Source organism: Perna viridis, chromosome 6, assembly GCF_037379345.1.
Source record: "Perna viridis isolate PV_CMFRI_1.1 ecotype Kerala chromosome 6, ASM3737934v1, whole genome shotgun sequence".
NCBI lineage: Eukaryota > Metazoa > Mollusca > Bivalvia > Mytilida > Mytilidae > Perna > Perna viridis.
In genome coordinates this window covers 39,091,724-39,107,451 of record NC_142450.1, presented here as the reverse complement: position 1 = coordinate 39,107,451, position 15,728 = coordinate 39,091,724, and the positions used below count along the sequence as shown (strand labels likewise).

The 15,728-nt window shown below is 33.6% G+C and overlaps 1 protein-coding gene across 1 annotated transcript in view; it reads left to right on the top strand.

Moving 5' to 3' along the window:
- LOC148614895 (uncharacterized) overlaps positions 1 to 15,288 on the top strand; it is a 32,978-nt gene extending 17,690 nt beyond the window's left edge. The window contains exons 9-26 of the mRNA XM_088589392.1: positions 38 to 146; positions 375 to 572; positions 4,576 to 4,623; positions 4,885 to 5,070; positions 5,524 to 5,682; positions 5,890 to 6,096; positions 6,386 to 6,492; positions 6,696 to 6,825; positions 7,029 to 7,219; positions 7,498 to 7,591; positions 8,016 to 8,223; positions 9,417 to 9,592; positions 10,662 to 10,814; positions 11,373 to 11,521; positions 11,795 to 11,943; positions 12,290 to 12,387; positions 14,479 to 14,620; positions 15,177 to 15,288. Coding sequence (XP_088445518.1) covers positions 38 to 146; positions 375 to 572; positions 4,576 to 4,623; positions 4,885 to 5,070; positions 5,524 to 5,682; positions 5,890 to 6,096; positions 6,386 to 6,492; positions 6,696 to 6,825; positions 7,029 to 7,219; positions 7,498 to 7,591; positions 8,016 to 8,223; positions 9,417 to 9,592; positions 10,662 to 10,814; positions 11,373 to 11,521; positions 11,795 to 11,943; positions 12,290 to 12,387; positions 14,479 to 14,620; positions 15,177 to 15,256 — 2,584 coding nt within the window. The 3' untranslated portion in view covers positions 15,257 to 15,288. The remainder of the gene's footprint in view (positions 1 to 37; positions 147 to 374; positions 573 to 4,575; positions 4,624 to 4,884; positions 5,071 to 5,523; positions 5,683 to 5,889; positions 6,097 to 6,385; positions 6,493 to 6,695; positions 6,826 to 7,028; positions 7,220 to 7,497; positions 7,592 to 8,015; positions 8,224 to 9,416; positions 9,593 to 10,661; positions 10,815 to 11,372; positions 11,522 to 11,794; positions 11,944 to 12,289; positions 12,388 to 14,478; positions 14,621 to 15,176) is intronic.
- The last annotated feature ends 440 nt before the right edge of the window (positions 15,289 to 15,728 follow it).

Sequence of the window (15,728 nt, the reverse complement as noted above, 5' to 3'; positions counted from 1 at the left end):
AATGATGTAAGATGACCATGGTGTCTAAACATTTTAGGTATTCCTCTTTGATTATGAATGACGTTCGCATGCTGTCCAGACTTAATGCCTCGGCCTTAGAGGATGCTATCTGCGAGATTGGAAACAGGACTACAGATATTAGTAAGGTAAGACAAAAGTAAACGCATGACTGCACTAAAGAAATAGAGTGAAAGTTGTTTAATTTTCTTTTGGTAAAAGTTCGATTATAATTTTATTATCTCATTTTTTGTTCGTTTTAGTTTCTCAAATAAATATTACTAGGGCTATTATTTCTCTTTGTCAGTGCATAATAATAAAACTGATAATTTTATTATTAACTATGATTTAATCAGGTTCTATTTATATATTTTCAGGCTAGAAAGCTAAAAACAGTTCTGGAGAGACTAGACAATTATAAAGATTTGTCTGTATATACAAAAGAGAAAATCCTATGTCTGAAAAACTTGCTTGGTACCCTGTCTCCTACCCAAGTGAACGAAATACCCACTACACCTCTTGGGGAGGCTATTTCTGAAGGAGCATTGAATAATGTTGATTTCAATTGTCAAGTCGTGAGTTTTTTTGATATATATTGCATTTCACTTTAAACTACACTTTCGGATTGCATGTTTACATCTGACAAATATCTTGAAATATTAAAAAGAGAAATGAAGTCTTAAATTTGAACACATGAAGAATGAAGATACTTCATTTACTTTGAAATGGTTGCTGCTGTTGCCTATCACAAAGGTTTTTTGTAATATAATGTGCAGTCTGTGTGCAGTCTTTGAACCCACAGTGTATGTCGTGATTTAATAATGTATTTTTCAATTAAAAAAATGTTTGTTCTTTTTTTTGGGAGGGTGGGGGAGGGTGTTGTCCACACTGAAGGCAGTGGTTTTCTTATCTTTTGTCTAATATTGTTTATGATGCATTCCAGACAAAAATATTAAAAAAAAAGACAAATTAATTTCTGTCGGGTATTCTGTTCGGTTCTTCTTTACTAGTATGTCATCCAAAAATAGTGACTCCAGTCTTATTTCGTCCATGATATACATGCTACACAAGAAGTGTTTTTTTTTGTCGTGTTTACGTATCTCGTGCTGCACCAATCAGTCAAAACGTCTCTTGTATCTTTCATATGATCCTCACAGAAAGCTTAGTAACTTATGTGACGTTAAATTATGAATTGAATTTGCCTTGGTCTGGTAACGATTTTGAAATTTATGCATCGAGTACAACATAAATACTGACCAAAATGTCCAGGAATCATTGGATAATTATCCATTATTTCCATTTACTTTATTTCAGACATCATCCCATATTCCTAAGTCGTTCTACTTTAGATATCTGAACAAACTGATGTACTCAATATAAAGGTAGTCGTGTTTAATATAAGGAGGTCTGACCCTGCGACCCTCCTCTTTTTTAATTGGGTATTGAACCTGACATTTCAATTTCCAAATAAAAAAAAGGAAGGTTGCATGGTCAGAGGAAATTCGGACTACCTTTTGAGATGATCATATAAAGTCTTGTATTCTAGTTGAAAAATAGTTTTTAGTAAGTTTTTAGTGCGTTTTTGATAATCTAATACTTTATAAAATATCAAGTGAGTTGGAATGCAACATACATCAACATGAACGGATGAAATAAAACCATAAATAATTGAAAGTGTGACGAAAAATAATGTAAAATTATTCCCTGAAGTTTCTTCGTCAGTTTTCCTCCTATGTCGATTCCAGGAGTAGATGCAGATATATACCAGAGTTCTTTTGAATGGACACTGTTCAGATTGTCTCAAAAATGAGTATGATTCAGTGACAGCTAAAATCTGTATGCTGCTGCAGATAATAAATCTAGTTTGCCGAAGTGCAAGTGAAATTTGGGATATCAAAGTCCGGAATTCAATGGGCCAAAACATGTTCAGAAAGGACAAACAAAATTAAAAATGAAATAATTAAATACACATAGAGATGAGTAGCACGAACCCCATAAAAATATGGGGGAACTCGGGTGCTCATGAAGGTTGGGCAGTTCCAGCTCACCATGCTGCCGGACGAAGGTCTTGTAAATAGGAAGAAAATCTATGACAAATGTCTTTCATTAGTGATTTTCGTAGATGGCATCATCTTTTGAGAACGTATCTTTGTTTCACCAGTTTTTGTATGAGCTGCTTATGTAAGATATAATACTATCCAAATGAAAGCTTATCATGTGGAAATTACTTCACATTAATTTTTTTTCGGTATTATTTCACTATGAAAAATGTTCCTCACCGATTTAATTGTTTCCACTTCTTATGATATCTACTGTAATTTATTATGAAAAAGCTAGAGGTATTCCTAATTGTACAAAGGATATTATTTAATATACAACAGTATTAAATAATATCCAGAAAATTGTTCACATAGGATGAACATAATTTTACACGGTATATACTACTTCATACCATTAAATAATATCATGAATATAATTCACATATGAAGAGTGAACGGAATTCATACTCTTGATGAAATGGATAATATTTATCAATTAATAATATCCTGGATGAAAAACACTGTGTGTAAAACATTCCATACAATATCATCCAGGATACTTATTAATATCTGAAAATATCCTGCATGAAAATTAACACCAAAAAGATCCTGGATAACATGTCATATCAAAAACTATCCAAATCGTTAACGCCTATAACACTCTGAACTCTTTTTACCCAACAACAAACCTTTTAGCCCCACTTTTTATAGTACCCTTAAAGAAAAACCTTTCAGACACTTGTGTGTTTAATCGTCTTTAGGTTGAGTATGGAAACAATTTAATAATCATGGAAAACATTTAACTGTTATAAGATATCCCCGGATTAAATTTAATATTATTTTATTTTTGCTGGAAAGTATTTCACTCAGAATACTATTGGATGTTACACTTATCCCTTACAAAAAAAAATCTATATAGTGAAAATAATTTCTTGCTAAAGGTATGTCAGAGACTATTAAATGAAAATACTAGTGAACAATAGCCACGTTTAAAAGGTGAAAAGGAACTAAATACAAATAAAAAATGAATAAAACATAAAAAGATTGAAAAAATGGGCTCTCATTAAAATGAAAACTCCATTCCGTGGCATTTACAATATTGCCACATTGACGATGGGAATTTTGAGATAGATAAAGATTAGGATACGAGACAGACTGTGGTGTGTCTGTTGGGTCTTAAATTTTAAGCTCCTTTGAATATATTAGATGAAGATAACAACCAGATCGCGGAATGTTCAGTGATAGAACGTCATATTTATCCTAAAACAATAGCGGATATAAATGAAAACTGTGTTTACTTGGGTTCTTTTTGTTACAGTAAACCCTGGATGAATTCGATTTCATAGGTTTGTTTGTTTGTTGTTTGTTGGGGTTTAACGTCCGAGAAGCAATATTTCAGCTATATTCAGACGATGAACATGAAATTGATGATAAAATGAACATGAAATAATGATGAAATGAAAAAGGGATGGGACACAAGGACAATGGGGTCGACAAATTTTGATTGCCACTGCAAATAGGGAGAGGTGGGTAGGGTCGGGCAATGTAGCCTCCTGTGGCGGAGCCCTATGGTTCCTACTCTGGGAGAATACAACAGTAGGGTTCTTTAACGTGCGAGGAACGTGGCATCTTTCCCAACACGGTGCACCACTATGGTTTGCGGTCAGGTTTTCCGTATTATAGCCTGACAACCCCAGTATATAACACGCCAGGGGTACCCCATTCCACCACCTGGGGCACACATCCCAGTTGCTCTGTGGGCAGAGCGCTCTAGCCCCCGGCTAGGGTTCTGAGCACTATTTAGTCGCCTTTTACGACAAGCTTAGCGCTGCTGCAGGCCTATTCTTTTAACACCCGGACCTACACGGGGCGATTTCATAGGATTGTAGAAACAAATTGGGTGATGAATGTGTCCCCATTGGTATTACGATTGTCTGTTGAAAAAGAAATTTACAAAACTGAACCAGAATGTTTCTATAAAATCAACATAGTAATGATAGTTGTTACAGATTTGAGTAATTATGAAGAAAGTATGCATTGTCTTTACCTTAAAATAGAAATTGATACCTGTAGTTACCATTTATCTTGAAAAAAAAAACATTGTTGAAATAAAATAATCTTGAATTTGTTCCTTAGTTGTTGATGATAAAAAGCAATATAGATGGTTACTGGTAGAGAAGTCAAATGTTTAATACTTTTCCATACAGAAAGAAATTTAGATGTGAGACTCTCTTCAAGTTCTGTCGAGTTGATTAAAATCCACATTTGATAAATTCCCGAACGTTTCTAGCATATGCAAGTATCACAATAACTTAAATTATTGCTCATAACTTTCTTTTAAAAAATGTCTGCTTTAAAGTCCACGCCATAGAACATGTAAAAATGTGTGGAGTAAGACCACAGTGAGTAATCCAGTGTGCATCACGAGTCCAATAAATTTGTTGCGAACAGCGTATTTTTAAAATGCCATTGGTACATGGAAAGAAATGAAATGCCATATTGCAGTTTATATTTATACTCTGTTTATATTTGTTTTTAGGCAAGGGGAGTTTTGAAAAAGTACTATTCTTACCTACAGAAAGAAAATGTAAGTATCGTCATATTCATTGTATTTTTAGAACGTAACTCACTCATAAAGATTTAAGAAGTGTTTTATAGTAGTAGTGTATATATAGTCTTAACATAAAAGGTAGTATTTGCATTAGTCCTACGTTTTGAGTATTAGACCTGATAGTCATATCGTTTTTCATGACGTATATACGGAAATATGGTCATGATTTAAAAACATGATAAACTTTCCAATGTTCCTTTTTTATTTCTGATATGTTGATATAATGATTCCTTGTAGGGAGATTTAGAATCCTCCCAACTTCTTGGGTTACCTAGAAGTATCAAGGTATGCCTCCGGCCAATGGATATTCAGAAAATTCCCGATTCACAAATAACTCTAGATGTGATAAATGACCTGAGGAATGTGTTTGAATCTGGACGTGGATCTGCTGCAAAGGCAACTATAAGGAAAATAATAGGAAAAGTTAGTTAAACATTGGTATCTATTTAATTGCTTTGGACAATGTTATAATTGCTATGATTTGGCGTTAATGTTATATGAAACATTGTAATTATCAAAGAGTAACAAATGCATGAATTGAAAAAAAACCCTGATTTATCAGTTAACACTTTCCATTTTAATTGCTTCGTTTTACTGTATAACATAACTAAATTTAAGCTATTTCCTTCTCAAAATACTCTCTATTTCGGTTTATGCATTGAAATTAGTCAGAACAAAGAATTATAAATTTTCTTTGTTAAGTACATCCATTACAAAATTGTCAAGTAATGAGCATTTTAGATATTATGCTGACAGAATTGAATAATTTCTACAATTTATTCAGTCATATTATTTACAGAAACCTCTTTATCTCTGCATTGATGATTGGTATTTCCTTTGTATATAAGTATTTATGTTTTTAATTCGTTTTCATAGATAAGAAACAATGGTACAATATTGATTGAAGTAGCCAAGACATCTTTAGGGAAATACATACCCTCTTCATGGTTACGACAGAGTGTTGACATGGGGCAGCAGATTGTTGACGGGCTACACTCTGGTCAACCCTTTTCTATCAAGGCAGACTGTAAAAAGGTACATACCTTTACTAAAAATAATCTGAATAAAAATATATTTGATGGCTGTTTTCCACATATCTCAAGCTTTATCATTTTTCTTATTGCTTTTCTTCCTACTCATTATACACTATAAACGTTCATATATGTATAAGTTCGCGCTAAGGTGGTTGTGATTTGATAACTGAGCTTGCAATGAAAATTTGATAGCATTTATCCTTTACAGGCCAGATACCTGTATGGAGAGTTAACAAGGATCATTGGTATACCTGATGTTAGGAACATTAACTGGACCAATGAAGTATTCATCACTCTAAAGGACTCCAATATATTGAGTGGAATGCCTCTGAAACATCTGAGGAACATATCTGATTCACAGATATTCGAAGTGTCAGACGCGTTTCTATCGTCGAAGTGTTTAAGTGGAAATCAGGTTTGTACAGAAAAAGAAAACTAGCTTTTGATGTGTAATTAAATGTCAACTGTTATAGTCCTTCCAATGAAAAATCTTAAACTTCTTTTAGTTAGTATCTGTCAAATGATCACGAACCACACCAAAACACTATCATGGCAATCATGTTTATTTTTCAGGTAAAAATTTTTGGTGATCTGTGAAAAGGTAAGTGCATGTTTCATTGAACTGTGTATGTAAGATATATCATGCCTTCAAATCTAACACAAGTTATTTTAACAAAGTGTAAAATCAATGTCTTTTATTATAGAAAAAGCTTATCCTTAAGAAATACATGAATGTCCAACAAGTTGATAGTTCTACTGTTACTACAGAAGATATAGAAAACATGGATCCCGAAATTCTATTTAACCAAAAGTAAGTAAACAATGATTGTACAGGACAGTTTCTTGGATCCGTTATAAAGTAAAAATTGTATGTTTTTTTTCATGAATAAAAATATTCTTGGAACGAAATGTATTCAAATATTAAAACTACAATTTCAATACATATCTGATTAATGTTACCAGTATGTTATAACGAGTACATGGGTTTATAATGTCCTTCACCACAACTTTCAGTGAAGAACAGTTATCTGAATATGGAGCTGAGCACCTTGATGATATTTGTTCTGTTATTGGTCAGATTGATGTGACAACAGTACCATTAGAAAAGATTAAATCTAAAGCACACTTCTGTTCACACTGTATGGTAGGTATTGTAATGCAAAAAAGCGTAAAAAAGAAAAAAAAGATAATTTATTTTATTTCTGCCACATATTTATCCTGTAACATTTGTTTTTCGCTTATGGTAAGCATGTACAATTCTTTTCATTAAACTGTAAAAATATATCTACAACACATCTCTTCAATACAAATGAACCATTATGTTAAAATCTATTTACTATTTTTTAGGATTTGACAACAATAAGTGCTGATAATATGACGAATTGTGGTGCTTTAATGTGTGCTCTACCATTAGCAAGCTTTGATGGGTTTACTGCTGATGTATTGGCTGAACAAGTTGGGTCTTTAGCGGTGGATTGTCAATGGGGTCATCGAAAGAGGAGAAAACTGGTGGAACTAGCTATTGGAAGTAATGTAATGTAAGTAACTAATAAAAGAAAATGTCATGAAAAACAACCCAATCAAATTTTAGTCTATTTTTCTGTCATTTAGAATTAAAACGAAGATACGAGGATGGGAAATGATTGAAATATGTAAATACGTCTAGTATATGCACAAAATTAACTGACATCAGTATAAAATTTACCAAACATCCAATTTAATACATGACTCAATTAAACAAAAAAATCATGAGACTTTGATACTTTGTTAAGTTTCATATCAAACACACATAATAATTGTTTCCAATGTTACACAGAAATCCTCCACACAATATGACAGATATAGATTTGATGACAATAAAGACATTGGTAGCAGATCTTACACCTCAAGAAATAGCAGTCATACCTTCGGTATATATTTTCCTCTGTTTCATTTTTTTTAAATTCAGATTTAACATATTTAACATATATAAACTTCTTTTGTAAAAAAAATTGTCATTCATTTCCATAATTATATCTTATATATCTTATATCTGATAATAAGTATCATTTTAAGGTAATATTACAGGAATTGAAATCGAGAACAGCTTGTACGTTAGTCTGTTCCAAATATTATATTTATATTAATGTGTAGAAGTCTAAATATGGAATATTGTTCTTATGGCACATTGTGCTATATGTGTTTAAATGTGGAATCTTTGTTCTCCGGGGACATTGTGTAATATGTTCTTTGCTGTTATTTTTTTACAATATTTTCTACACTGCCGCAACAGTTATATAACTGAAATATATATGTAGTTTTGATGAAAATATGTCTTAAAAACTGTTTCACTAGGAATCATTTCAACTTGCGGACTCTTTGATCGAAGCTTTTAAAGAAAGACAAGTTGCTCAGAAAAATAGGCGACAAAGTGGTTTTAAAAACGACTTCACAACAGAGGAAAGGTTAAAACAGAAAGAAGGAACGGTGGAAATTTTCAAAAGAATAATCGAAATAAAACTGGCTGGAATAAACACAAGAAGAAAGAGAGCGACTTCTAACAGTGAGTTGTGTTTGTAATGACATTAAGATTTTTGGTTTTGCAAATGAGGGATGAAGTTATTTATATTGAATACCAATGGCATACTATTCACAAAATCACAACTGGCTCTCCTCAGCTGAAATACATGTAAGATACTATATAGGTTTTGAAATACCTAGATTGAAAGGGCTTATATTATATTAAGTGCTAACAAAAATTAAAGTGACTTGTATGTTTCCTTTTGTCAAAACTCATTTCATGATTTACCAGTCGTTATACTTAACACCTTAGTTGATGATACACGTCATTTTGCTATACCTATGGGTGAAAAACTGATCTATGGGAATATTTGAATCTTCTCACCGAAAACGCTTTTTACATTTCAAATACTATCTTTAAGTGTGTAATTTAATACCCCTGTAGTATTCGCTTCTTTGTTTTCCTTCAAAATGAAATAATAAACTTGACTTAGTCCAAATCATTCCATGGCGGACGTAGGGCATCTTCAGTTTCTTTCCATTATTTCCACCTGTCCATTCTTTTTTGTTTTGCTTTTTGTCAGATCTTATCAATTTTATTAAGTTCATTTGTGAGTCCCCTGCACCAGGTGTTTTTGGCTTTCTATAGACAGATTGCATGGAGTCACATGTACACTTATGTCATTAATACCCATATCATTAATATTAGAACCTTATATTGAAAATGAAACATGACAGCTGATGATTGGAGGCAAATGATTCAGTATTCATAAAAATTAATTTAATGACCTAAAATATTAGCTATTAATTAAATGAAATGTTTCAGTAGCAATTTTGCCAAATAATTCACTGTCACTACAATCTATATCAAGGACTTAAACCAGTGATTTGAAAATTAATGATGAATTTAGTTGTTGTCGTGTATCCCTTTGTTTATAATATTTCCAAAAGAACGATTTTGAGCTATTTAAGTTCATGGACACTTACTTTTATTTGATTTGACTGACACTCTTACCCCATTGAACTTAAAATTCAATCATTTTTTTTTACCTTCAGTTGAGTTACTTTTTCTTACATTCATCTTTGAAGCAATGGCTATGTATTGACTGACCTTATCAGAAACACAGATAGATTCAATGATTTAATACAGTCAAGTTTCATATTTTACTTTGACATAAGAAGTTCTTTATTTTCTTCAGTATAATAAAAACTAAATGAAGATTTCCTCTGTATTAGGTTCCCTTACATGTTCTGATATACAAGACCTTGGTTCAGTCGGGCTACCCGTACTAAGCGTGGCTGTTTTAACTTCCTTGGTGGATAATGAATTCTCGGATTGTCTTACCACCTTTGGACAAGTTACTGAATGGTCTTCAGAACAAAAAGTGGCACTCTCAGAGAAAATGGAAACGGTTTGTATCAGCATTCCTAATAAGTTCCAATGTCCAGTCATATGTTAGAAATAAACTGTTTAATTTTGCCTACACTTTCACTTGATTTAAGTAAAATTTTTAACTGATTACAAAAATACTAACCCAATAAAGTATAGTAGTATGTTTTGTGTTCAACTGTTGCCAAATATGCTAAAGACCATACCTGAAAGTGATATACTTCCCTTGGCATGCATGACTGACATTCTTCCCTTGGCGTGCATGACTGACATTCTTCCCTTGGCATGCATGACTGAAATTCTTCCCTTGGCGTGCATGACTGACATTCTTCCCTTGGCGTGCACGACTGACATACTTCCCTTTGCATGCATGACTGACATACTTCCCTTGGCATGCATGACTGACATTCTTCCCTTGGCATGCACGACTGATATACTTCCCTTGGCATGCATGACTGACATTCTTCCCTTGGCGTGCATGACTGACATTCTTCCATTGGCGTGCATGACTGACATTCTTCCATTGGCATACATGAATGACATTCTTCCATTGGCGTGCATGACTGACATTCTTCCCTTGGCATGCATGACTGACATTCTTCCCTTGACATGCACGACTGACATACTTCCCTTGGCATGCGTGACTTACATTCTTCCCTTTACATGCATACCTGATATACTTCCCTTGGCATGCATGACTGACATTCTTCCCTTGGCGTGCATGACTGACATTCTTCCATTGGCGTGCATGACTGACATTCTTCCATTGGCATCCATAACTGATATACTTCCCTTGGCATACATGAATGACATTCTTCCATTGGCGTGCATGACTGACATTCTTCCCTTGGCGTGCATGACTGACATTCTTCCCTTGGCGTGCATGATTGACATTCTTCCATTGGCGTGCATAACTGACATCCATATATATATATATTACTAGTTGTAACTACAAAAAGCATCTTACAAGTTACATATTAAACCCAATTTAAGTTTACCAAAAATACATATCTAAGAAATTAATGTATGATTTAGTCAGTAAACAACATTTTTATGCAATTCAAATCTTTAAAACTTCGTTAATATTGCAGATTTATGGCTCGGTCAGTAACTGGACGTCTGAGACAATTTCTTCTGCTGGAACAATTATTCAAGGTTTTAATGAATCGGTTATTGAAGTTCTAAATGTTGACAGGGATAGCATTAGTACACTCGGTGAAAAAGAAGGATGGACAAAGCCGCAGGTAAATCGGTTATAGTTACCTATGAATTACATGTAGTGCAGAGTTTACCATTGATATGAAATAGAGTTTTTGAGTTCTCAGCCGAAGGAAAAAGTCTAACGGTTATGTATGTTGTTTGTCCTCCTTGCGGTGTGTTTTTTCCCGACGCAATCGGTATAGTTTCTTTTTACCCTTTGACCTTAAAGACGATCTTTCTGGGAAATGCAAGTCACCTGACTGCAATTCTGTTTCCTGATTGGCTAAATTCTGATAACTTAGTGGCGTTCGAAAAAACTATCGAAAATTGCGTGCCATGCGTATATATATTTCCTGAATGAAATGTAGAAAATTACAAGTAAAAGAAATAAAAAAATACTGTGTCGGCTATCTTTTTTTAAAAGATAGTACTTGTTTTGTTTTTAAAGCATCCATGCAACAAAATTCTCTTTATACGATTTTTCCTTTTTATTCTTAATAACACAATAAAACCCCCAAATCGTATTTATCATTCACTTTTAATAAAGAGTTCCATTGTACTTATTTGGAACATTATCTTGACTGTATATATTTTGACAACAGGAGCAGGCAGCTTTCACAGGTTTTATGAATAAAGTGAAAGCAGGTGGACAACCCAGTAGTTTGACAGGAAGTGATTTAACGTCACTTGGGAAATTTGTATGTGGAATGAGTGCTTCAGAAATTAACACAATTTCCCCTAGTGCCTACCTGTAAGTTTTTAACAGCTCATTGTAATCAAATATGTAACTAATAGACACTAAAAGCGAAAAAGGGAGCAAATGCAGCTAAGGGTTTTGTATGTATTGCATTTTATACATTTGAAACAGAATATTCTCTTTGTGAACTTGCTCACAGTTTTTTTTCTAGTTGATCTTATTCCCCTTCAAAATTTGTTTACCCATTATGTGGCCAGACGAGTTTAATACTTTAAAGAGGAAAAAAATCTTTTTCAATGTGCTTTCAATTAAATTTACTTGATATAGGGAAGCATCAGATGCAGTTGGATTATTAACGAATTGTGATGAGAATCAGCTTAAAGCCTTTGCTACACTTGCCAAGAATAGTGATGTATATGGAAGTAATGTTGGGTCCTGGGATGGGGCCACAGTATCGTCAGTCGGCATTGTCGTTGGTTAGTATTGGAATAAAATAACATTGATATTAAAATTTGTCTTTGTGACTATAATCAGTACAATTGTTTGCTCGGCTTCATTTTCACAACATACGTTGTCCTACAATTGGTTGTGAAATCATGAGTTTGTAAAATAAAATTAAAAAGCATTCCGCCTTATTTGATTTCAATTAATTCTAATCTAAACAGAACATTTCCCTTAATCAAAACATTAGTGACTGGAATACTGCAGACCGACCAATACTAATGCCAAAAAATGCAAAAAAAAAAACAGGTCCAAAATGAGATATTTTGTCCAAAGAGAAATGATCAATGAGAACCGAGTTAAATTATCTTCTTCATTTAGGTGGATTGTCACAAGATGAGATAAGTGTCCTGACATCAGACCAAATAGACAGTATTGCTCCCAACCAGATCAGTTTCTTACCTGTTTTAGTACTCAGTGTAAGTATATTATGTTAATGTTACTAAACTGTTTCAGTATTCAGTGCAAAGTCTGTTTCTCTGTGTTCTTGTAAAATACCGTTTCAGTATCAAGTGTAAATGTGTTCTGTCAGTGTCTGATTATTCTGTATTACTGCCACTTACCTGTTCCAGTATTCAGTATAAGTCTGCACTGTTGATGTCGGATTACTTTGTGGCAGTTTTAATTGCCGATTAAGTATTAAGTATAACTGTGTTCTGTCGGTGTCTGATTACTCTTTATTAGTGTCACTTACCTTTTTCCAGTATTTAATGTAAACGTGTACAGTTAATACCTGATTATTCTATGTTAGTGTCACTTACCTACTACCTAAGTATGAGTGTGTTCTGTTTTTGCCTGATTACTCTGCATTAGTGATACATACCTGTGCCCGTACCAAGTGTAAGTGTGTTCTATTAATTTTCTGATTACTCTGTATTAGTGTTACATACCTGCCCCGGTACTAAGTGTAGGTGTGTTCTGCTAATGTCTGATTTCTCTGTGTTAGTGTGACATACCTGCCTTAGTACAACATATAAGTGTTAATGTGTTCTATTAATGTTTTATTAGACTGTGTTCGTGTTACAAACCAGCCCCTGAAATAAGTGCAGGTGTGTTTTGTTAATGTCTGATTACTCTGTGTTCGTGTTACTTACCTGTCCCAGTACTAAATATGAGATTTCTGTTAATGTCGGATTACACTGTGTTAGTGTTACTTACCCATTCCGGTACTAAGTGTCAGTGTCTTCTGTTAATGTCTGATTACTCTGTATTAGTGTTACATACCTGCCCCGGTACTAAGTATCAGTGTGTTCTGTTAATGTCCGATTACTCTGTGTTAGTATTACTTTCCTGTTACACTACTAAGTGCAAGTGTGTTCTGTAAATGTCTGATTACTCTGTGTTAGTGTTACTTACCTATCCCAGTATTTAATTTAAGTGTGTTCTGTTAATGTCCGAGTACGCTGTATTATTGTTACTTACCTGTCCCAGTACTAAGTGTAAGTGTGTTCTGTTAATGTCTGATTACTCTGTGTTAGTATGACATACCTGCCTCAGTACTAAATATGAGTGTTCTGTTAATGTCGGAGTACACTGTGTTAGTGTTACTTACCCATTCCGGTACTAAGTGTCAGTGTCTTCTGTTAATGTCTGATTACTCTGTATTAGTGGTACATACCTGCCCCGGTACTAAGTATCAGTGTCCGATTACTCTGTGTTAGTATTACTTACCTGTTCCATTACTAAGTGTAAGTGTGTTTTGTAAATGTCTGATTACTCTGTGTTAGTGTTACGTACCTATCCCAGTACTTAATTTATGTGTGTTCTGTTAGTGTCGGAATACACGGTGTTAGTGTTACTTGCGCATTCCGGTACTAAGTGTCAGTGTCTTCTGTTAATGTCTTATTACTCTGTGTTAGTATGACATACCTGCCTCAGTACTAAGTATCAGTGTGTTATGTTAATGTCCGATTACTCTGTGTTAATGTTACTTACCTGTTCCATTACTAAGTGTAAGTGTGTTTTGTAAATGTCTGATTACTCTGTGTTAGTGTTACTTACCTATCCCAGTACTTAATTTAAGTGTGTTCCGTTAATGTCCGAAGACGCTGTATTAGTGTTATTTACCTGTCCCTGTACTAAGTGTAAGTGTGTTCAGTCTGTTAATGTCTGATTACTCTGTATTAGTGTTACTTAACTATCCCAGTACTTAATTTAAGTATGTTCTGTTGATGTCTGATTACTCTGTGTTAGTATGACATATCTGCCTCAGTACTAAGTATCAGTATGTTCTGTTAATGTCTGATCACCCTGTATTAATGTTACTCACCTGTTCCACTACTAAGTGAAAGTTTTGATCACTCTGTATTAGTGTTACCTGTTCATATACTCAGTGTAAGTGTTAAGAGAGACTATCAAATTAATGTTTAAAAGATGGTGTCTAGTAAAATAACGTCTGCTGGTGCAAAATAAAAATCTAATCCACAGTTTTACATGCACTTAAGAAACAATTTGTTATTAAATTATAATATAGGAATCACGTGAGTCACAAATGTCCTTGCTTTCTCCAGTATTTTACTCCTGATCAACTTGAGAACTTCAGTGCAGCACAGGCACAGTCAACAACTACAGCACAGAGATCTCACCTGAATTACAATCAATTTACTAAGTTAGAAGCCTCTGGTGATATTACCTGGGAAAGCGAAAGACCAGGTAATTATACTGGTATATCACAGGGTCGTTAACTTCTTAGCTTCTATTTTAAAGTATAAATAAAATAATGATAATAAGGATATTTTTCATAGATTGACTTCGTAGATAAAGATGAATAAAGATATTTGTTAACAAATGCTTGAATAGGTTTGTCATCTAACTAAAGCTGGTTTCTTTTTCATGGTCCAGGTGTACCTAGGTGATCCATATCTTGAGCCTGTTCCCATTAGTTCTAGTTAAATAATTAGAATTAAGAGTACAATGGTTAATTGCAAAAATATATCATAATTCATCTTTCTAAAATGGAGTTGTATTGTCTTTGTTATTTTACAGAATTGTTTTTGAAAAAAGACCACGTAAGTTTGTTTGCACGTAAATGTGGGTCATACCGTCTAAAAGTGAATTTCAGAAAACAAATTTACAATAGTAAGAAATGTATAAAATGAATTTTTATTTTATTTCAAATTATCTGATTCGCAATATGATTTAAGATGTGAACAATTTTCAAGCAGTGATGATATTGATTAAAAATAAAAATATGTGTTGTATGTTACAGAGAATGGAGGGATGCCATTGAAGCCAGTGCTTGAAGTCACAGTCGCCTTACTTTTTGTATATTGTGTAGGAATATTTTGATGTTAGAAATAAATTTTTACATATCTTCTTAATGTGTAATGAATTAGATTTCTCTGCATATCAGCCTCTGTTATTGAATAGTTTACTGACAAAATCTAACAGGAGCATACAAAATAACTATTGATGTCTGACCGTCGAGTCTATAAAAGTTGTGAAGGATTAATCAAGGGAACCCAGATTCTAGCCAGAGTGTAATCCAGGGACAAAGACTAAACATGGAAAACAGAAATACACAACAAAGAACATAAAAGAACCAAAATAATACAGAGTAAATGAGCAACTCGGACTCCACAAATACTGGGAGCATGGACCAGGTGCACCAGTTGGGTGAGAGTTCTCTGCTTTTCAGGAAACACCCGCCGAGTTGTTCATAAAAAGTCGTCCAGGGTAGACGAATGAAAGGAAAACTATTACACATTGAAAAATTGGTTTTCATGGTGCAGATGGATACACTGTAACATTCGACTAGTTC